The following is a 24,168-nucleotide window of genomic DNA, read 5'->3' as shown; positions in this document are numbered from 1 at the left end:
GAGAATGAAATTTCTCCTGAATATATTAATGCCTTATAAACAAAAATTAAAATCGGAGAAGCTGAAGACAAGAAATAACTTTAAGAGCGATTGACTCCTTGGCTCTACACGATTTCTTAAGGAAGTTGAGCATAGATTTCAACAATATTGTTTTTTTTTACCTCCATTTGTTCTTTTTTTTTTAAACCCGCGGATTTATGGTGCGACTTGCAAAATAAGTTCCTAGTAAATCCGTTTCCTGCAAACTTTCATTTTTGTATAGGTATGTCTCAAATCTAGGGAGTATTTTTTTATTAACACTGCCCAAGGAAAACTTAGCATGTTGTAGAGTATAAGTGATGGAACACTTGGAGAAGGCGTTCAAGGTCCCGAGCAACTTGCTCATTTGCACTTATGAAGTAGTTATGATACAAAGTCTGAATAAAGTCCAAAAAGGAATTTGAAAATGAACTCTTGATTTTTGTATTTAGTGTTTCTTCCCAGAAATACCTCAATTATTAAAATCCCTTGGCTACTCACTGAGAAAAAAAAAAACTGATTCCGTCAATCCATTTATATATTTTTTTCATTAATGAATAGAAAAATATTCAAACTTCTCTACATTTAAAAAAGAATGATCTATTAATTAGAAGGGTCATTTTTGGGCGCAAACCGTCAAAGCCAATTTAAAGGTACAGAAATAGTCTTATTCATTTGATTATTAGTGGCAAAAAACGTATTCATCTCATACAAACGGATTCTCTAAATCAATTTATATATTTTTTCATTAATGAATAGAAAAAACTTCTATCTTCCCCCCATACCCCCCCCTTTTTAAATTTTTACTCTGTTTGCTGAAAGGGGTGATTTTTGGCCCCAAACTACAGCACAAATCTGTAGTTCATTACATTCTCTATTCATTAGCGACTACAAGCCATTTCATCTTATAAAAACTGAAGTTGTATTTTTCGACTTTTTCTTGAATTTTTGCAATGCCAATATAGTTTTAACCTTCTAGAATATTATTAGTGTAAATATTTTGTAATGTCTTTACAAAAAAAGTTATAAAATACATGATTTAAAGATGTATACATATATGGCGTTTTAGGCGTTAGGAAACTTCTTATAGAACGGCTATTCGAACAACTTAATACGTGAGAGAGAAAAAAAGATTAGAGCACTCCCTTATTTGTAAGATACGAAAATTTGAATTGTGATGAGATAAAAAAAAAATGATTATTCCTACTTAATATAAAAGACTTGTATGATTTCAAATCCATATAGAGTGTTTTCCCTGACGTCATATATTGCATCATATTTAGTGATGTCAATTTCGTGATTTTTTTAGCAGGTCCGTTATTTCAGAGTTGGTAAGAACAAATTTTATTTTCCTTAAGAGTTGTCATTATTAGTATAGAACTTCCTTTTTTAAATAGACTCAATTATATTCAAAACCTGATTGCACATTCGTGTGTGTTTATAAAAGACGGAGAGTAACCTTGAGGCCTTAATATTAAGTCCTTGTTCATCTGTAAGTAGATTTTGGGATCGATGTTGGAGTAACTCTTGACAATGACTTGTTTATTTCATTTTCCCCCTCCTCCCTTGCCACAGCTGATAATTGCTGATCTCCCACAAAACACTTTTTCCCAATTTTCAAGGTTGCTATGTTGATGTTGTTGTTCTTATTTTCAACAACCCCATTATACACACAACTTGCACCACTAATCATAATTGAAGGAGACGCCTTCTTGATGACTCAATGTTAATATTGCTACAACATAAAATCGAAAGATTTCCGCATAAAATGTCTTGAAGAATAAATAAAAACTCATCATTAGCATTGAATACTACTTGAAACCAATGAAAACAGTGATACTTAAATATAATCAAAGTACCCTGTACTAAAAATATCTAAAATTAGATAGATTTGTCCAATTATTATTATTAAACTTTTTGGGTTCGATTATGGAGAAAAAAAGTAGGATTATTAGCTAGAAATATCTTATTATTTCCATTGTAATTGTTAATTTATTGTCTATAATATGGCAATAAGACTGTAAAAGGAGGAAATAACATATTTTTAATACATTTTATGGTAAGATGTACGATAAATCTATGCATTAGAGATATAGGTTCACAAGACAACAAAATGAGTGTCTTAGAGCTCCCACAGGCCAAAACTCTATTGTTATTTAAGCTGTAGAACAAGAAAAATACCATAGAAACATTCAATCGATATAGGATTGGTCCCTTTAAAGTACTTTTTTAAATTAACTATTTAGGGTATAGCCATATTTTGACATGAAAGTACTATATAGATGAAAGGCAAAGTAAATAAAAAATTAGAAAAAAACATTTCAGCATTTATAAAAATGAATTATTCATTAATTTATGTGGATTACAATTAATAAAAAATGTATATTACCACCAAAAAATCGAGTAAAAGGAAGACCTTACTTGGAAGCTAATATCTTTTATATTTTCTTCAAGTGCTTTATATAATACCTGAATTTATAGAATTGACCTTATACTTCAATTTTTTTTAAATCCCGGAAAAAAGATCGATTTTGATTTATTTTTGGTCAATTTAATTTTTAATATTTATTAAGAAATTTAATTAAATAAGCTGGTTAGATTACGTTGAATATTGATTACAATAATATTCCGGAAAGAAATTAAATAATTTATGAGTTTTTAATTAACTATGTAATTACTAATTTAGATGCAAAGGGATTAAAAAAAAGTTTATAAATACTGCCTATTCAAATTGACGGATAAGTATTAAGTAATGCTTACTAGTATAATATTACAGGGGAAAAAATTTAATCGCTTATGAGTTTGTAACAACATAATTATATAATTAATACCAATTAATTAATTTGAAGCATCTATAAACTTTTTTTTTAAATCCATAATTAATCAAATCAGGGCCTTCTTTTAGAATTCGTGGTATTTTATACAGCGTCATTGATACTCATTTTGATAAAATTATCAATTGCATATGATAATTAATAACTATTCTCAAAATAATAATTAACAGTTAGCACCAAGAAAATTTTTAAAGTTAATAGCTATTCACACAAAATTAACTTTTTTTTTTAGAAATTTCTAAAATTATATTTCATATATAAATTTTTTTGAAAAAACAAATAGAATATTAAATTTTCCTGTAAAAAGCAGAAAAATCATTAATTTTGGGAGAGCTACTGCCCCTCCAGCCCACCCCCTGTGGACGCCCCTGCATTTACATAATATATGATATTATTGTAGGTAGATGGTTACAATTTGAAAACACACGTGACGTCATAAATAACTAATTTATTGACTCGGTAGCTATCTTATATTAAATGAGTCCAATGCTAATCAAATTTTTCTTCAGACCACTCTTCTTAAATGGATCGAATTAATTTGTATCACAAAATATCATAAATGTCTTAGACCGGTCTCATATGTTTGCTCCCAACTCCAAAACTAGTAATTACTTTCTTTTAAAGTCCATACTTTACTAAGGATATAATTATAAAGCGATCTACATATTATATAAAAAATATTTAATGTTTTCCCTGCACTTGATTCAACTTCTATTATTTTAAAAATAACACAGACATGTTAGTCAAGGTAACAAAGGAGATTGGACCATTAATGTTGCAGAAAACCTGTAATGCACCATTTCAAAAAGTTAAAACACAATGGTATTCTATAGAGCAATTTACGTTTTTCTTTGTTGTTGTTTTTAAACCGGTTGTAGAAGAACACTATGAAATTATATATGTGGTGCTTCAACAGAGAAACAATCTGGAACAAAAATATAATTGAATCTATTTAGGAAAGGAGGATGTTCACTACTCAGGAATTAAATAATAATGGCAACTGCTATGGAAAAGAAAATTCATTCTTCAAATTACCAATTCCAAATGAACAGGCCAGCTAAAAAACTTCATACTTCATATACACATAGTGTTGTGTCAGTCTTTATTTAGTCCTAAAACTTAGTTGAGATCTTGATGACGTCACTCAATATTATTTATTATTTTTTTAAACAGTTTTAGTTAGTGTTGGTTGAATCCTATCTTTTTTACCATTCAACGATCCTAAGGACTAATACACTGATCTTTCAGTCCTAGCTATCTTTTTATTTTTTTCACTCATAGCTAGGATTGAAGATTATAAGAACTAAGAAAATAATATATGATAGCTAGAAAGTATGATAAATCGTTCTAGCCGCACATGTATCGTTTCTCTTTGAAATAGGTTTTGAATTATGATGTAATTTGAGACATTCAAATGACGGATTTTGTAGTAATTACGTAATTTTAGCTGTTGCAGTTTCTATGAAAGACGGATAAGGACAGGTTCTAGGACGGACAAATTTTATTAGGACCGGACTGATAAGACTGCAATGATTTTAGTTTTTTAGACCTATCCAAGTTCGAATTAAAGACCATTATCGGAAAAATTAACTAAAACGTCGAGTTCTCTCTCTATTACACCTTCCAAATTTGTTAGTATGGGTTTCCCGTTAGATCTGCATGAATATATTATAACTTGCACTTAACTGATGATGTTCTCCACCTTAAAAGCCCTGGGAAGGATCGGTGGGCACTAGCCAATCAGTTTCTGACGTCGATAATTGTAGTTTTAATTTTACTTGGCACATCTTCACCAAAGGATTCACACTATTACACTCGTAGAAAATAAGTGTTGACGTTTCTATTTTCTCACTACAGAAGGACCGTCAGTCCATAAGACCAGCCAGAAGGACTGAAAGGTCCTAAGACTGGACTGGATAAATAAGAATTGGTACAACGCAATATATAGATAAAAGTCAATATATCTTAGACATAAGTATTTGTCTATTGTATTTCTATTTTGTGGGATGAGTTCAGATTCACAAGAATTGTGCAAATCTTAAAAAACTTTATTTGAACTTATATTGGCCCAATATTAGTGTTATGTCGGTCCTTATTTAGGACCTAGGATTGAAGTCCAGTCCCACTTGTTAGTCCTTATAAAAAGGTAAAATCGATCCTTCGTAACGTCATTGAGGGTGTTTTTCTTTTTTCGCAATGGCGTATATTATATATTATTTTGTTATATAATTGACTATATTTTATAACTAGGTAAAAATATAGTATGATATGTATTTTGGTACAATTTTTTTTTTCATCCCGGGAACAAAATATTCTTGATTTGGAGGGGCTGCAGGCCCTCCAGCAATACATGAATATTCTTTGTAAGATTTGTGTAATGCTCTTAATATATATCTCATAATAAATAAAATATATAATCATATTTGGCATAATAAACCAATGACACTTTTAGAAAAAATCCCAAGGAACGACGTTCCTAAGGACGATCATGATCGATCCTAAGAACGAACTAGATCTAAAGTTTAGATCTCCATGTTTTGATATTTTTAATATATATTTTACTGAAGTTTTTTCCATTCCTCAGTTACTCGATTTTCTAATTCTTTATTAATACCCCCATACACACGATCTTTCCTGGGCAGATCCATATACGATTACTTTATATTTAGATGTTGTCTCTTCAAGAACTAAAGAATTATGAAAACATCAGAGGAAAAGAAAATTCATTCTTCAGATTACTAATTTTTTTAAAAAGCCAGCTAAAAAACACACAATTTACATCCCAGGCCATTCGATTCATCATTCATCAACATAGATGAAAATTATATGATAATGGAAGAGTTTTGACGTTGCTACCTGAATAGGTGGTTTTATTTTCCAAAGCTGCTAAAAACTATTCTTATATTCTTGGAGAGAGAACATAAAAGTATAAAGCAATCACTAGTGTGTGACACACAAGAATGGTATTTCTGAATAAAAGAAATACAGCATTGTTTTATTTAAACTAAGGTGATTCCCAATTTACCTCTAAAAAATCATTAAGAAGTGTTTCATTATTAAATTTACACCCGGCACAAAATGAAATAAGTAGGGCAATGAGTTCATGAAAAAAACAGTTTTTTATGGTCACAAAATACCAAATATAGAAGTATAAATTGATTAATTTGGCAAAGATTGGTAATTAATTAATTGTCATTAAATACATGCAAAAACTTAATATAAATTAACGCGATGTATAATTTAACAATATAGATATAAGATACACAAAGATTAAAACCATTTTGAATAATATTTCTATAAATTAATAGAGATTTTTTTTTCTTGTTCCAGAATGAAGGCGTTCAAAACTATTTCTTTAAAATGAGAGATGTTGGTCCGTTGCTTCTACTCCATGCAATCATAATGATCCTTGATGTCTCCTCAAACTCTCCAGCCTACATACTCAACAGTCATTCCCAATTGATTTCTTCAACGTCTTTAAAATGGGCAAGTTTTAGTTTATATATTTTGTGTTGCCTTAAGAGTCTATAACGTCCAAATATTTCTTTTCAATGATGCGAGGAATTAGGAGTTGCCTCACTGGTAAGAAAGTTAGGATAACGAGTGGGAAAATCATTTTGATATAAGGCCAAGGAGTGAATCCAAAGATGCAAAGAACGCCTAGTTGAACAACTTGGCAAGCCGTAAACATGTGGATTTTTCTTTGAGGTACACGTCGGATGTAATGATTAGGTGGATATGCAGACTGTTCCATAAAAAAGAGAAGGACTCGTTCGAACATTTGATTCCCATAGAGTGCCGTGAGTGCAATGTAGATGAAGAGTCCATCTAGAACAGATGATGGAATATAGTCCAGAACATAACTTAAAAAGAGCATGGATATCCCAATTAATATGTTGGCAAACAAGTTAGTGAGTCGGGTTTCACGAACACGGACAATGATGTCACGGACATAGCCGCTTTCTACACGTTCTTCCGTATCTGCTAAGCATTTGACATGAAGAGGAGAATGAGGAAGAACAGCATGGAGGAAAGGGAGGCCGAAAATGCATAAAAGTCCATTGATCAGTCCAATTACCAAAAGATCCCAGTGATAGCTCGTTCCTTTCTCTAATTTATTATCTGGAGAATTCACCAAGGAAGCAGATATATTTTGATCCATAAAAAAGAGGAGAGAAAGGGAAAAACCTAAAGCCATGGCCACGAAAAAAGATCCTGTGGTGAGTTGGGAAAAGTCAACAAGTTTCAATGTTAAACCATCCCTTGGATACGAAAAAACTTTGACGTCAATTTTGGTGAAAGAGGATCCGATGATACTGAATATAATCACAGCAACAGGGAGAGCATAATCTGAGAGAAGCTCTCTCTTCTTAGCACTCAAATAGGGTGTTTTAGTAAAGTTAAAAAAGGTGAGGCCCAGAGCCACCGTTCCCAAGGTAAGTATAAGAGCAAAAAAACTTTGTTCAGGGTGACACTCGAACATAGAGTCTGAGACACTCCTTGTCACTAGAGGACGATCCAAAGTTTCATTGATGCTTGAAAGGATGGGACTAATAGATGAATCTGGACAAGTATAATAGTGTCTACTAAAATAACTTGCCAAATGTTTCAATGCGTCAGTGATGAGAGCTATGGTAATAAAGTTCCCAAATATTTCTTCTGTAGACCTTGAGCAGTACTTCATGAGAAGAGATAAATTTAAAAAACTATACAGAATCAGAAAGAACATATTCCATAGTCCAACAGCTGCATAAAAAGGTAAAAAGTCCACCTCCATTTGGAAGGATATTGAATAAATAATCTTGATAAAAATAGCAAGGGGTGCCGTTGTCATGACCACCACAAGAGGCTGACCACAAAAAATAACAAAAATGAGACCTCCAATTGTCTGTCCCACAATTACTTCTCTTACGGCGATGCTATTATGCGTGTTTTCTGAGTTCAAGACACCCAGGGCTACTGCCGGAAGTAGCATACTAAAGTATAAAAACATGGTTGTCGATATTGTCTTTTGAATTGTATTCTTTCCTCGTATTCCATCTAAGTAATCGTCTACGTAAAAAGGGATCCTACACTTAAGATCTGAAAGAACCCCTCTACCCACATGATACCATTTGAAAGGCTCATCAGCTGGGAAACTCTCCTCTTTTGCACATAATTCGGCAGCCGTTTTAATGCTTTGATGTTTAGCAAAATTTTCAGATACTTTTTTAATAGATTCCTTGAATTCATCCTCAGTAGACGCTATAAGAAGATCATGTCGAAGTTGAATATCGCTAAAGAGTGTAGAGAAGGTCCGACCCGCTTCAAGGGCATTTTTAGTACCCTTGACCTCAGAAGGGCACAAAATGAGTATGAATATCCTTACTTCCTCTGCTCGAATCCCAAGATTGACAGGTTGTTTGAGCCTCGCTATTCCTATTCGTCGTTTCTTCAAAGTTGGTACATTAATTGAGACACATAGCCAGGACTGTTCCCAATCATATCTTGAGCCCGAGTCCCTTGAGGTAAAATATGCCTGAATAGATTCACTCATAATGGTCTTTGCCTCATTCGCAAATATAAGAGAATTGAGCTCAGATTCTGAGATCGTTTCATTTTTGCTATCAATCATTTGGGAGAGAAGACGATGTACGATAGACTCGGAGTCTGTCTCCGGAATATCCAAAAGCACTTCTGAGGTCTCAGCCGAGAGAAAATGTTCAATGTCTCTAGATCCACGAACCTCTTGTGAGAAATCTTTTTTATCCACACGAACGCTAGACGTGTGCATAAGGGTTGTTTCTTCGAGAGCTTCATCAATGTCCTTTTCCATGATTTGGAACTGTCTTTCCTCTTTGGCGGTGGATATTGCTTTGTTCATCTTTTCTGTGATACTCTCTCGCCGATCCAATCGTGACATATCTATAAGAGAAAAAAAAGTAATTTAAAGAGAAATATTCATTACTTCTAGTTCATTAAGTTGAAAAAGAAGAAATAGGCCTCAAGATGTTATTGTTTGGTTAGCGTTTGTTCTTTTTAATTAAATATGAGGTGTTTATTTCAGTTACTTAGGGGTTTGGGTACATTCATTCGAGATAAGTATGTCTACACAAATGACATTATAGATAAATAAGCAAGATAAATCGTATAATATAATACAAGGCTTGCTTTGACCATGAGCTTTCCTTAAGTAACGTATTACCAATTTGATTGGCAAAAAACCAAGAAACTAACAAAATAAGTAACAAGGCAAAAGAAGAACAGCTTGACATGTCAAGCCTTAATTTATGAATTTAATAATAGTATGAACTAAGAACTCGGAAGCTAAGTATTAATAACAATCATTTAAAAATAATACATGGACTGCGTGTGGAGACTTCATTAAAGAATGGAATTTGATAAGAACGCATATACGTAATGAAATGAAATTACAATAAAAGGAATGAATGTTGCCCAGATCTATTATTAAAGAGTTGTTAAATCCATGGATATTATTGTATACTTACTGAGAAAGATCAATTATTCTATCCACACACACCCCACTCCCTACTCTAAGGTGACTGAGTCCAAGTTATTTATAATAGTATTTTTCTTTTGGTAGAAGAGAGGAATAATAAAATAATAAAGAAATGGCTGTGGTTGTTTTTTATTCACCTTCTAGATATCTCCTAGAAGCACACACTGAATAATAATATTAAAAAAACACCGTAATATCACTACCACCTCAACTATCCGTTAGTGAGGCACGACTGAAGGAGATAAAATAATAATAACGTACAACTCCTTCGTGTTATTTCAAATGGTTCTGCTAGAGGAGAGAATAAAGGCGTGCTGGTCATACTAAGATTTATTGACCGGTCAACTAGGGAAGATACAGAAATGGTGGAATCACTCTACATAATTTTTCTTGCACACACACTCCCAACTTTCACTCCGAGCATCTTCTTTAGCTCCTTTTTTTCCTTCCTTCAAAAGGCAGGATCAGCCATGTATGAATACGAATTTCTAAATAATAGTAGCTGTATACTAATAAAATAATCAATAAGTAATTCCTAATAAAATAAATTGGATATTCATTTTAGACGGTGAGTGTTATCTTGGGATCATCTTGAGACGTAATTACTATCTTAACAAACTTTTTTTTTTGTATCAAAAAAGGTACAAAAAAGGTAAAAAGGCAAAATGAGACTTATATTATTTATAAGCAGTAGTAATGGGGTTTTTAGTAATATACAGAGCCGTGCAATAAATCAGAACAAAATTTGATCTCATCCAAGGTTAATAGGAATACAAGGTTATGTCATCATATAATCGGGCTTGCCAGAATTTTCTATTTGATTTATCGTAACCACTGCTGGGCAAGACAGACATATTATGACGCTATAGAGTATAACAGCTGTACTCTAACAGTACCAGTTAGAGAAGACGATCCATAGCTACTCTTGGTAACAGTTATACACGTTGACGTTACTATAAAAAAGGTTGGTGGAAGTCAAACTTCAATCAGAGAAGCTTTATGGTATAACCTTGTATTTATATTAACATTGACCTCATCCAGATCCCGTATGAGTGCACCTTATCATTATTCAATTTAAGAAACTCGCCAAAGCAATGTTCATCTCTGAAGAGAATATTGCAAAATAAGTAATATAAAGTAAATTAATATTATTACTCTTGGTTCTAAGGAGTATAACTAAATTACTTTTCTATAGAGTAATATGTAATAAGTAACTTATTACTTAACTAATTAACAAAATTAAGCTTGAATGATTTTTTCTCAAAATTGTATTCTTTGGCAAATTATCCTCAATTTCTATAAACAAACTATTCTTATTTGCCCTTAGAATTCGTTGCAAATTACAATTAAAGTAGCCGAATTTGATCATCATAATAAAATAATGAGAAAATGATAGATTTTATTTGAAAGGCCATATCGGGCCCAATATAAGTTTCTTAAATCAAAGAAGGATTCTAAACTATAAATAAAGGTCTTGTATATTTACAATCATCCCAGAAATTTGAATAAAAGCCTTCACTTGACTCAAATATGTCTATGAAATATTGGGCTGTATGTACCTATGTAGTAAAAAATAGATTGAGATTTTTTAATTTTCTTGATTTATTTTGATGATTGTTTTTATGTTGACTCACAATATATATTGGGATTTCCCTTTATAAATATTTTCTCAGGAATTTATCCTGTAGTAAAAAACAAACAAAGGGATCCCGGGAGAAAATCCTTAGACTCTTAAATTATGTAGCACTCATCAGAATTTTTAATCATAAATACCTTCCTTGTTTTTATACAGGTACGCTCTTCAGGTGGCCGACGACCTCTCAACTCTGTTATATCTGGCTTTGTAAATGACACCTCATTATTTATTTGTCGCCACATTTTAGGAGGTAGCCGCTATGAACCAGGGATTCTTACTTGGGAGGCATGTCTTGGTATACAAAATACAAAGATCCCTTCCAAAAATACGATCTATGAAGTTCTTGTGAATTTTGATGGTGCATCCCGACTTGAATGGGCAAATTGGACGCACCACAAGGATGCCCGTCTGCCAATTGGGGCTGTAAGCATTTCTGGGAAGGAATTATTTGCAGCTCGTTCCCATGATAAAGATTTTGGAACTCTTTATTTCAAGGACTCATTGGGCATTGCTGCCTATATCACCACAATGAGGAATTCATATCTTCAAATCGGTCAAGTTCTAGTGGAACACGAGGCCCTTTATTTTGAGATCCGTAACTTTAGACGAGGGGTCATTCGCTCTGTTCATCGAGATCATGTTGTTCTTCCGGTTCCTATTCACGTTGTCATCGATAAAGACTCCGATGAGGATCTTATATACGACTATGAGGCTCCAAATTACCTTTACTTTGGATCCTCTGGACATGGCATTCCAAAAGGTGCGCCCATTCAAATGTATTTACAAAAATCACAGAACAATTCAAGAGAGTCCTTTAATTGGGGCTCACCTCTTAATCTTACAAAGAAACATAAACTTCATTTGAGCTACAAAGTGCCCCCCTATACCAAAGTCCGGGTGGATGTCAAGGCCATCAAAACGGTCCGAAAATACGATTTTTCTGCCACAGTTATAGCTCATTTCAGGGACGGAGCCATTATGATGAGAGGGATTCGCGGAGTCTACAAACATGTCAAATTCCTGCACTTTAAAGCTATTTTTGGCCAGCCCTCTCCTTTGGAAATGAATTCTTCAATGACGACAAAAATAAAAGGATTCCAACCCTCGCAGTTTCTTAAAGTTACGACCCCCAAGTCATCCTTTGACATATTGATTGTCTCCTCTTCTTCTTCCAACCCATATTTACTGAATGAAAAAATCTTCACCAAGCCTCGAGGAACATTCAAGGCGGAGTCCCAATTTGATGAGCCTGCCATCACCAATGGGATGACGAATGAGAGCAGTGCAATAGGGATCCAACGTTTAAATATCTACTTTCTTACTTATTTATATGTTTTTTTATTTATTTAAAAATCATAAATTAATGTCTTAAAAAACTGCAAAAATCTACAAACGTTTTAATTAAAATTTACAAAAATATATCATTGTTATTTTTTTTTGTATGATTATAATACATATTTATAATAAATTCAATAATATTAAATAATTATTTTAATGTATCACTTTATTTACAAGGAGGAGTCTTCGGATTCTCGTAGTGAATTGGATGGGGAACCATTCATTGTTGGGCACAATGCGATCTTTTTCCCTGCTTCTTTCTATGGGAGTAAATAGATACAGCTGTTATATATTTTTAACATTATATGTGTATATATGTTTGTACAAGTTAAACTTTTTAGGATCTTTTAATGTTTTAACTAATTACATTCATCAGTAATTTTAAATTATCAACTATTATTAGTATTGGATCCGTCCTAAGACTACATTCCAGATCCGTCCTTTGTCTAAACGGACCGATCGTATTGAATATTCATCGATTATAAAGACCGATTCGTCTGTATGAAAATAATTAATGATAGGCAGATACTATAATTCTTGAGTATGATCAATTCTATCCACACACTTCCTATTTTAAAGATAAGGTATCTACTCTCTATGAAAGAAGTTTGGATAAACAGCTGAAATGACGTAGTTAGTAACTACGTCATTCAAGACTTTGTAATTACCATAAAATACCAATAAGGATCCGTTCTAGGACTGATAAATTTAATCAGGACCGGACTGATTGGAGACCAGTCATTGTAGACCGATCCAACAGTCAATACGTTCATGCTATCCTCTCATTTCGAACAATTAAAATTACACATTTATTATTTATGTGGACTGTCAACAAATAAAAAGCTACAATGATTATCTCAAACTTGAGTGCGGATTACATTTGTATTCTTGGACGGATATTTGTCGTCAATTTTTATGAACTAAATATTCTGATTTACCCTTTGAATGTGTTGCAAAATTCATTGCTAAAATTAAAAAAAAACAAAAAATGGACACATTTTATTTAAAAAAAAGCCATATCGGGGCCCATATCAAATTAAAGTTCTAACCTTTAACTAAGATTCCTGGGTATATTGAATCATCTACTTAAATATGTCTATGAAGGTTGTACGTATATAAGAAGTAAAAAATAAATTAGGATATCCTCTTTTTCTCAATTTTTGTTCAAAATTGTTTATATGTTGACGCAACGCATGTCAATTAATTATATGCTCTGGGCATTTCAACTTGTTAATCCTTTATTTTTCAATAATTAAATCAATAATAACATAATTAATTTATCGATCGTCTAAGGCTTTGATTCCCAACCGTGGTTTCAACAATAGGCTATACTTTCTAAAAAATAAAAAAGGGTCATACGGAAATGTTATCAAAAAAATCCGAAACCCAAATGTTCCAGCCAAATAGTTTGCTCCAAAATTAATCACAGAGATGAAAAAAAACTAAGAGAATAATAATATTAGGATATTATATTATTGCCAAAATTAATCTTAGGTGGACATTATGCCCATTTCAAAGGCTTATAGATATATTACTCATAAATACATAATAAACAAGGTTAATAGAAATACAAGGTTATACTATAACACGTGTACAACTGATGTTTGACTTCCACCACACTTTTAATATTGACGTCATAGTAGATGAGTGGTTGCGTGTGTTGACAAAATATGGGGTTTTTTTTTTGCCCAGCTGTCTGTGCGATACATTAAATTAAAAATTCTAGCAGAAGTGACGTCATACCCCATAAGTGGTTGCGTGTTTTGTCAAGATTTAGCCTATCTTGCCCCGCAGTCGGTACAATACATGGGATTGAAAATTATAGGAAGCCCGATTACATGATGGTCTATCCTTGTATTTCTATTAACCTTGATAATAATCATGAAATTTTAAGTGATCAAATCTAATGATAACATCAATTCAATATAGTTGGTTTATTAGAATGATCAATGTTGGTATTAAATAATGCATTTTCAGTAGTGTTGGATCGGTCTAAAATAGAACTAAAAAGACTCCCGTTCCATCAGTCCCGTCCGTATAAAAAATTTCCCCCCTAAGAGTGGCCCTTATCCTTCTTTTATGGTAACTACAACAGCTGGCATGATACAATTATTAACTATACCATTTCAGTTGGAGAAGGTTCATAATAACCTGTTACAAAGAGACTAGATCCCTGGAGTTTAAAGTAGTAGAAGTGTGGCTAGAACCTATTATTATACGTTTTATCTACCGTTTCTTATTTTCAGTACTTAAGACTAAAGGACTCTAGGCAAAGAGTGGACACTCAAGGCAAGGAAAGTAGGATTTAGTAGTTCTCAATTCTGATTGGCTTAAAATTAGAAGCTGCTACATGTTCCTCCAGACACGTAGCCAGTTTTAACTGGCCGTCTCCCGTCTATTGAAAGAAGAAGAATAAGGGCGACTACGTCACAAGAATAACACAATATTATAGGTCGGTCTTTGGAACATAGTTTTCCTTGTTTTTAGATTGAATTGTTTATTTTTCTCTTGCCCCTCTTTCCCTAGACTCCTTTACTTAAGACCATTGAATTATAAAAAAGATCGAACCGATAAAAAAAAAAGACTGATTAGGAAATCAGTCCTTGGACCAATTTATCACTAACTTTAAGAGATAAAAAGTACAACTATTACACAACATAAATACCGACACTAAGAAAAAACAATGATTGTAACACACATGTATGTATTAGTAAAGAAATACTTTGCCGAGCGTATTAGTGATTGGCTCAGGAGAAACCAATCATATAAATAGGTGAACAAACCAAAATTGAGTAAATATATACATAATGAAAGACAAAAGAAAAGAAAAAAAAAAGAAGTAATTGATTGTTCAAAATAACGGACAATTTTTGTGTGATGACTACTAATAATTTACAATTAAGGCTTGAAGTATGAGAAGAAGTAAAGAGAAGACTAGAACTACATCCTGATTTACGCACTGGTTTGTTGTATGGTGGATCTGCTGGGTCGATGACTTGTTGAGGTCTTTTTCAGGATAGGAGTGCTGCGGCACATGTTGGTGGTGGTGCTGGTGATTGTCGGATGCGGCAGAAGAGTAGGATACACTGGAAGCAGATGAAGTCTTTGACAATGCAGGAGGTTGGCTTAACTCTCGTTTCCTGTGATTTGAATTTGAGAATATGAAATTGAGAGGATGATAGAGTGGCCCAACGGGTTTACATATTATTTTATGTGTCAGGGGCGTCTGTAGGAAGTAGATGGGAGGGCCTTTTTTTTACTTATAACTACAAAATTTAATATTCGATTTTTTTTTTTAAATTCAATATTTGAAATTCAATTTAATTTTTTCCCAAAATATATAATTTTCTGTAAATACCTTTGAATTTTGATTTCGTTTTCCAAAAAATGTAATATTACAAATTTAACTTTTGAAATGTTGTTCCAAAAAATTTAATTTTCTGTAAAAAGCTATGGATTTTTAAAAATTCTTTCAAAAAATTTAATATTTAAATTTTTTTCCCAAAAGTTTAATATTTAATTTTTTTTTTTACAAAAATGTAATTTTTGAAATTTTTTCCAAAAAAAAAATAATTTTTTGAGAATAACTGGGGATTTTTGACTTTTTTTTTTAAAAAAAAGTAATATTTATTAAAAAAATTTCAAAAAAATTAATTTTTTAAATTTTATTACAAAAAATAATTTTTCCCAATTTTTTTTTTTTTTTAATTGCAAAAACCGAAGCCCCCGATCCCTTATAAAAAAAAAATATATAAAAATATATTTATAATCCTGCGAACTTCCTTGGTTCTAAAGGGGTAAAAAAAAAAGAACCACGTAAGTCAACATCTGGTTTTGTCAAAGCTATTTAAAAAAATAACATCGTGGATTATGAATTACCCCTAACAGCTAATGAAATATACTTTCCAATGTTATGCATTAATATTTTTTTTTAATACTGAGTATAAGTGGCTCTGAGTTTCTTCTCACACAATAAAGAACACATTTAAAAAACACATACGTAATATTGAGTAGAATGAACAAAATACCCCTAAATCCCCCTTGGCTCTTATAGCAGCCTGGCAGGGAGAGGGATCGTGAATTTCCTATGACTAATATTTCAGGAGGGGGTATTCTAGGAGGCCAGGCATTAGGAAATCCAAAAAGAAGCGACTGATTTGAAAAAAAACCCCAAAAAAAAAAACATTAAAATTTTTTACCCTTAAAAAAACCATTAAAATTTTTTACCCTTAAAAAAACCATTAAAATTTTTTACCCTTAAAAAACCATTAAAATTTTTTACCCTTAAAAAAAAACCAATTTAAGTAGTCAATAATGTTAAGGGACGAATCATGTGGACCCAGACCGTCACCGTAAGTCTCTTACTATTCCTGAATTCTCCAAAATATATCAAAAATGGTTGAAATTTTTTTTTGATAACTTAACCACCAATTTCCTGGCCTGGTTTTATCATATGTGAGCCTTTTTTTCCTTTAAAAGTCACAATTTTTTATGTCCCTCTAGTAAAAAATTCAATTTTGAACTCTGATTATTATTTTTTTTTTAATTTAAAGTATATAATAAATTTAAAATATTTAAAAACACATAAGTATATGTCTTTGGACATACTTACAACCTGTCCTGAGCTTCCAAGGTTTTTTTTTTCTTTTTTTTTTTTTAATATAAATTCATGATACTACTTATTTTATATGGTTTCAGTAGATTTTCATATGATTTAAAACAGGATAAATATATTTTGATTCTCCCAAAAAAGAATGCGCGTTAGTTTTGCAGGAGTGTGGAAAATTAATGATATTGTTCCGGTTATTTTAGAAAATATGAATTAATAAAAAAGTTACGAAGAGGCTCCCAGATGTACCTAACAACATCTTCTATGGTCAGTCTATAGTTGTTTAGTATAAGGACTGTTTGGTGTGCAAGAATAACTACTAGAACGCCCTCCATCCGAGATCAAAACCTGACAGGAACTCAAATTTTAAATACTCTTAGAAGTCTAATTTCTGTCAAAAATACAAAAAACTAATTGGCATTATTTTCTTCTAATATAAACTTTACTTTGAGCTTGGATTTTTGACATTTCATAATGTTTGCAGTCATAATACTCGTTTAAAACCCTATTAAGTTTAGTCCCGATACACACCCCGTAATATATTTAAACATCAATTGACTCGTAGTATTGAAAATCGGTTCTAGACCCAAAACAATATCATTTCAGAATAAGTGATCTGCTAAACCTATTCGGACAGACCGAAATTCCTTCGTTTTCAAATCGTAGACTTATTTTTTATTTAGCAATATATATATATATATATATTTGCTCTCAATAATATGTAGTCTCTAAAAGAACAATTGGGAATCTGGCACGACTTGTTAGCAGATGCACAGGGCTAGTATCGCTGCAAATCGGTATTTTAAACGATTGTCATGACTGAAAAGATTATGAAATTTGAAAAATTCATCTCACTGCAATGTTTATATCACAAGAAAATGATGTCACGGGGTAATTTAAAATTTTCCATGGCAATTTGACTTTCCTTCATTTTTTTTTAATTTTTTTTTATTGTATATAAAATTTGAGATCTTGTCAAATTTTGACTGGATAGAGGGCGCCCTTGTGATTAGTCTTCTACATAAAACAATCCCTATCGGACAGATCAAAATAAATAAAGAAAAATGATAAATAAACTAGATCCATAATTACATATTTACAAAAAAAAATAATATCAAAACAGAGGGTGGAGCGAGTGGATGTACCCACACCCCCAAATTACAGTTTTCCCCCTTTTTACAAGAAAATTTAATTTTTGAAATTTTTATACTAAAAATTTAGTTTTAAGTGAGTCTCTATGGATCTTGAAAAAATAAAGTAATATTTGATTTTTTTTTGCAAATAACTATGAATTTTTGAAATTATATCCACAAAATTGAATATTTAAAATTTATTTTTTTAAACTATTTCAAACAAAATAAATATTTAAAACTTAATTTTTGAAATTTTTTCCAATTATTTTTTTGTGAATAGCTGTAGATTTTTGAATTTCAAATATTTAATATTTGAAATTATGTCCAATAAATTAAATATTTAAAATTAATTTTTGAAATTTTTTTCCAAAATAATTATTTTTTTGGGAACAACTGAGGTTTTTGAAATTTTTTTAAGAAAAAATTTAATATTTGTAAAATAGCTATGAATTTTTAATATTTTTTTCCAATTTTTTTTGTTGAATAGCTGTAGATTTTCGAAATGTTTTTCCAAAAAATTTAATTTTTCAAATTATTTTCCGAAAAATTATATATAACCTGCCGACGACCCTTTAATATCAACATATTTAACCCTTAAACCCATCACTCTTGTTAGAAAACAAAATATGGTCACTCTAACAAAATTTATTCTTACATTTTAGGAGCAGAGCCTGAAGCAGATGCCTCCTCTTTTTAGGCCCCTTAAAACCGGCCCTACTAACAATCCCCACTTCACTTCATCCTCATTTGATCCCCATAAATAAAAACACGTTTAAGCATTGGTTCAAATTTTAAGCAGTGTGTCTATATTTCTATTCTTTTTTTTTTTTAAATAGATTTTGTTCTTCAAAATTTGTGAGGGAAGGAATGGGGATTGAGTTGTGATGGGTACGTAGAAAGACGAAGGGAAAGAGAAGAAGGATTGAATTTGTTTGTTAGGCGTCAAAAAGAAAATAATCATTTGACAAAAAAGTAAAATATTTACGTACCTATATACGAAACAAAAAGCACAAAACTTTTCTTTTAAGCTTAGAGTAAAGTTAGAAACTTTGAAAATAAATAACCATTAGATAGGAGAAGAAGGAGGGTTTCGTTTTTTTAATGCATTTTTTTCTCTAAATGTAATTTTTATTATCTTCTTATATATATGATAATTATAAGTAACTATCCTACTCTTGACAGAGAAAAAAGTGTGGCCTGTCAATACACAAGCAAGCTGTAATTATTTTTATCAAAAATTTTATTCTTCGACGTATTATTTTCAATTTATATAAATAAATTATTATTATTAGCCCTTTGCAGGGGCGTTTAGAGGGGTACGACCCCACCAGAATTAAGGCATTTTTACTTTCAACTTGAAAAATTAATATTATGAAAATACTTATGAATTTTTTGTAATTTTTCGCCAAAAAATAAAGTATTTGAAACTTTTTTTCAAAAATTTTGAAATTAGTGATTTATTAATTTTTTTTCGGAAAAAATTTAATTTCTTAGAAAAACTGTAGATTTCTGAATTTTTTTTACCAAAATTTAAAATATTTTAAATTTTTTTTAGTTTTCGTAAATTTTTGTTGACTTTGGATTTTTTTTTGTGCGAAAAATTATATATTTGGGATTTTTTTCAAAAAATTTCATTTTTGAAATTATTTTCACAAAAATTTAATTATTTGTGAACACTTGTGGATTTTTGAAATTTTTTAAACTTATTTCTAAAAAATTTTTTTTTTTGACTGGCTGTGAATTTTTGAAATTTTTTTCCCAACAATTTAATATATATTTTTTTTTTCCAAAAAAGTTAATGTCGTGTATGCAAAAGTCAAATACAAAAATGTTGAAAAAACAAAACAATATATACCTCAATAAATTGGCAACATTTGCAACTTCCCTCCCCCTACAAAAAAAAAAAAAAAAAACCGGCTAGGGGCTCTACAGTCTTTTTCATATAAATAGCAAATTTGACAAAAAACATATTCATAAAAAAATGTAGTCATTTTTTTTTTTTTTTTCAAGATAACTTTTTTGTAAAATTTAAGTAAAAAAAAAAATCAGAATAATGATATCCAGAGGCTATTTATATAAAAAAAATCCAAAATCCATAGCTATTCACACAAAAATTTAATTTTTTTATCTTTTTATCAAAACAATTTATTTTTCTGTGAGTAGATATGGATGTTTGATTTTTGTTTCCTCAAATTTAATTTTTGGAATTTTATTTCACTAAGTTAAACATATTGTGAACAAGTGTGAACTTAAAAAAAAAAAAAAAAAAAAAAATTGGATTTTTTTTCAAAAAAATCCAAATTTTAGGGGGCTAGGATTTTTTTTAAAAAAATTCCTAGCCCCCTTATAATATAATCCTGGAGAAGCCCTTGGATACATAGATGATAAAAAATTGGTGGGTTTACGATACTTTTAAGGGCGATATGACCACCAAAATAATTGACTAATAACTTATTTTTTCCGGCAAATTGGACATTATGCTATAAGTCCTGGAGGTGTAGCACTCCCGCCTCATAGTCATGCCCCGGCCTTTTCAGAGTGATGAAAAGGTAGTGAATCACTCTGATGACGCAATGGAGAAGAAAAATATATATTATTTGCCGGTTTCTTTTTTCTTTTCTTTTTTTATGCCTTGCTTAAATATTATTGACCTTCTTTCCACGATAATAAAGGTCAATGAAGGTAAAAAGAAAAGTTAATGTTTTAGATCTATTTATATATACATTAACATATATAAAGAGGAATGTCCCATTAATGAAATAATATATGATGACCTCAAAAATGAATAGTCCTTATTTGAGGGAAAAAAAAAGTATTAGTCATGCTTTTGCTTTTTTTTTTTGAAAGCAAGCATTTTGACTCCCCTTTCTGCCTTTTTCTCACTTCGTAATGGTTGATTTATTTACCCTCCCTAATACTATTTGACTATATGGCAAATATTTAAAAGAATGAGTATTTGAATACTTTATAAATATAAGTATCGTAAAGGATTGGCATACGTGTTTTGTGTGGATGAGGGATCAAATTCCTGAAGAGGAGGAGGCTCCACTTCTTCCTCTTCCCTCTCGTCCTCCATGTCATATTCTTCTTCTTCTTCTTCTTTCACTAATTCAGTTTGAATACTATTGTAATGGTTGCTTATATCCTTTGAGGAATGAGAGGAGAGAGATGGAACTTCTTCTTCCTTCTCATCCTCTGACAAATCTAATCGAGATGACGTCGAGCGAACGGATTCAATTTTATTCAGGGAAAGAGTACTACTTCCCTTATTTCTATCGTAAGGCTTCGTGGAGGGTGGTCTAACCTTGAGTGCTGATGGAGGTCGTTCATTAGGATTACGCTCCGTTAAATTCCCTTCCTCATCTTCCACAAACCATTCGTACTCATCAATCTCTTCCTGGAGCCGAACTGCAAGGGTCGTTTGCTCCTGGAGACGTGTTAAAAGCTCATTGATTTTAGTTTCGTGCTCCTCTTCTCTAGATGCAATGTAGGCGTTTAGTTCATCAATCTCTGTGTAATTTGTTTCGGATTGGGATCTTATCCTATCATGGGACTCTGAGAGCTTGGATCGGAGTTCTTCCACTTTCATTCTCTCATTTTCTACTTCTCCTAGGTACATATCACGAAGTGTCTCCATTTTCTCGCTAAATTCTACCTCGATATCCTCACGGACCTTAAAAATAGAGTCCACACGATGTCCATCAGATGCACGTAGTCGAGACTCTAATTCACTAATCTTTCCTTTGTATTCCGCACTTGTACGACTAAGTTCGTCGTTAAGGCTACTTTGCAATTCCTCTAAATCCTTTTTACTCTTATCTTGAAACCGGGATAAGCGTCTATTGGCCTCTTGTTCCTTATTTTCATACTCTATTTTGAGTGAGTGCGTTGCGCGGGATATTTCGTTCGGGAAATCATCCACTTTTCTTTTTAGAGCCCGGATTTCCCTCTCTAGCCTTGTACGCTCCTCACTGAATGAGTTCTCGAGTGTGCGTTTCTCCCTTTCGAACTCCATTTTAGCCTTGGCAAAACTTGCTTCTTTGTCTCGAATACTCTGCTCTTCATAATTACTCTTTATAGAACTTCTTTCAGCCTTTAACTTTTCTTCCATGTTTCGGTGGAGATCAATGGACATTTTTGTAAAGGACTCATCTTTTGTTCGATTATAAGCGTCGTTTGCAGTTCGGATTTGATTCTCTCCCTCTATTTTCAACTCATCTAATTTATGTCTATGCTCACGCTCAATCTCTCGTAATTTCCATTCAAAGTCATCCATAAGCCTTTGTTCAATTTCAAGTGCAATGTCCTTTTCATTTTGAATTTCGTCTCCCGCGGCGAGTAAAATTTCTTCTCGCTCCGTTAATGCCTGTTCAAGAGCTTCTTCCAATTGTTGAATCCTTTCCTTATACTCATTTTCCTTAGCCACACCTAGTCCCTCCGACTCCAATAACTTAAGTTTCACTTCCTCTCCCGTGGACGTCATCTCTTTTAAATTTGTTTGCAACTCTTCTATTCGTTGATCCATGTTTAACTGAAGTAAGTTTACTCTTTCTTCCGCGCTTTTTTCTGTCTCACTAAGCCGTTCCTGGCATTCTGCCAAGGTCAATTCCTTTATTTCCCTTATAGCAATCTCAGACTCGGCTTTAATTTGTGATAATTCGGATCGTAATGAGTCTATTTCTTCATCACGGGTTTTGATACTTTGATTCATTCTCTCTGAGGACTCTTTGAGATCTTGAACAAGATCCTCAGAGGATCTTAGACTCTCTTGAATGTCAATAATTTCCTGTTCATAAAACTTTTTGGAGTCGTCAAGAGTCATTTCATATTGAGTGGCAAGTTCTTTTGTAGCACGCTCAACAATAGTCGCAGAATCAATTTCATTCTCCTTTCTCTCATTTTGCATCCTTAATAACTCCGAGTTGAGCTCCTCAGTTATTTTGTGTTCTTTGTCGAGCCCATTTGTCAACTCTGAAATAGTTTGTATTTGTCCTTCAATCTGCGTTCCTTGCGTAGTTTGGAATATAAGAGACTCTTCTAATTGAGATACCAAATTCTCCTTATTAGCTGTTAACTCTTCGATGCGGCGAATGAGTTCGTCCGTGAATTCATTGTCCTCTTGATCATCAGTGTTGTTTTTCTTATATGACAACTCAACACGTGCCGCAGATAGCTCTAAGTTGAGAGATGAAACGCTTCCAGTGAGCTCTTTTAATTCTTTCTGTAGGGATTCTCTCTCCAACTTGAGATTCTCATTGAGTACGTCCTTACGATCAATCTTCCGTATTAGATCCGTCTTCTCCTTTATCAATTGATTCACCTATATGAACAAAAGAGATTATTATAAACATTATTTAACAAATCAATCTTTCTAAATATATATTTATGGTATTCATATACGGTGAACAAGTTGTAACTTGTATAATCAAATTCTACAAGTTGCAACCAAAAAATGAGATGAATAATTTTAAATGAAGGATTTAGAGTACTTGGGAAAAGGATAATGCCATAATTTTGTGGAAGGACAATTCCCTAAACAGACATTTCGCCAGAGTATCAATTCGGACCTTTGACCGAAGAATCATAATTAATATATTGATGTATACGATTCCATATTTCAATAAAAGGTCATAGAAAAACTATGTAATGAACATTCTTTTGCAGAAAAATATATTCTTTTTAAATTAAATTCATTATTTATACACAATTCTTCAGTAAGGGATTCAAATGTAGTTTGAATCTTTACCGTTTAAGTACTTGACATAAATTAAATAATAAACAAACGCGACAGCGATTAGAATGGAAGAAGTGCTAATCACTTCTCCGTTATCAATTAATTATCATTCAAACCACATACTACTAGTCTGTTGTGTTTAAATAATGATTATTAATGCATATAATTAATAAAACAAATATTTTTCTGCAAAAGAAAATTCATTTATTTACCTTAAATGACCTTTATAGCATATGAAAAATATCTATTTATCATCTTATCATTTTAAATTGAATTAAAATACACAATCCCCTATTAAATAGCATTGTTCGGTGAAATTCCCTTTCAACAAAATGTCATTCGACAAAATGTACATTAGACAAATTGT

General features: G+C 31.8%; 3 protein-coding genes across 9 annotated transcripts in view; 1 reads left to right on the top strand and 2 right to left on the bottom strand.

Moving 5' to 3' along the window:
- Positions 1 to 12,470, top strand: part of LOC121124040 (protein unzipped-like) — a 29,897-nt gene extending 17,427 nt beyond the window's left edge. Inside the window, exons 2-3 of one of the 2 annotated variants that reach the window (XM_040719146.2) lie at positions 6,183 to 6,338; positions 11,144 to 12,470. In XM_040719146.2, coding sequence (XP_040575080.1) covers positions 6,213 to 6,338; positions 11,144 to 12,337 — 1,320 coding nt within the window. In that variant the 5' untranslated portion in view covers positions 6,183 to 6,212 and the 3' untranslated portion in view covers positions 12,338 to 12,470. Of the gene's footprint in view, positions 1 to 6,169; positions 6,339 to 11,143 lie in introns of those variants that run through there. The other variant, XM_071891110.1, reaches the window with a different exon arrangement.
- LOC121124039 (solute carrier family 4 member 11) lies at positions 5,953 to 9,794 on the bottom strand. 3 transcript variants are annotated; one of them, XM_040719145.2, is made up of 2 exons: positions 9,489 to 9,794; positions 5,953 to 8,756 (listed from the first exon to the last, which is right to left on the bottom strand). In XM_040719145.2, the coding sequence occupies exon 2, from the start codon at positions 8,752 to 8,754 to the stop codon at positions 6,370 to 6,372; it is 2,385 nt and encodes a 794-aa protein (XP_040575079.1). In that variant the 5' UTR covers positions 8,755 to 8,756; positions 9,489 to 9,794; the 3' UTR covers positions 5,953 to 6,369. The 3 variants fall into 3 exon arrangements, with proteins under 3 accessions (XP_040575079.1, XP_040575078.1, XP_040575077.1); XM_040719144.2 differs by having other exon boundaries at positions 9,341 to 9,790; XM_040719143.2 differs by lacking the exon at positions 9,489 to 9,794 and adding an exon at positions 8,903 to 9,046.
- LOC121124038 (uncharacterized) overlaps positions 12,295 to 24,168 on the bottom strand; it is a 38,959-nt gene continuing 27,085 nt past the window's right edge. Inside the window, exons 1-4 of one of the 4 annotated variants that reach the window (XM_040719142.2) lie at positions 23,557 to 23,786; positions 21,067 to 23,387; positions 15,222 to 15,465; positions 12,295 to 12,585 (exon numbers count right to left, since the gene is read on the bottom strand). In XM_040719142.2, coding sequence (XP_040575076.2) covers positions 12,496 to 12,585; positions 15,222 to 15,465; positions 21,067 to 23,387; positions 23,557 to 23,652 — 2,751 coding nt within the window. In that variant the 5' untranslated portion in view covers positions 23,653 to 23,786 and the 3' untranslated portion in view covers positions 12,295 to 12,495. Of the gene's footprint in view, positions 12,586 to 15,221; positions 15,466 to 21,066; positions 23,388 to 23,556; positions 23,787 to 24,168 lie in introns of those variants that run through there. The other 3 variants (XM_040719140.2, XM_040719141.2, XM_071891109.1) reach the window with 3 other exon arrangements.

The sequence above is a fragment of the Lepeophtheirus salmonis genome, chromosome 9 (genome assembly GCF_016086655.4).
Source record: "Lepeophtheirus salmonis chromosome 9, UVic_Lsal_1.4, whole genome shotgun sequence".
NCBI classification, from domain to species: Eukaryota; Metazoa; Arthropoda; class Copepoda; order Siphonostomatoida; family Caligidae; genus Lepeophtheirus; species Lepeophtheirus salmonis.
The sequence above is the reverse complement of the archived record's forward strand: the minus strand, read 5'-3'. Positions and strand labels throughout refer to the sequence as shown.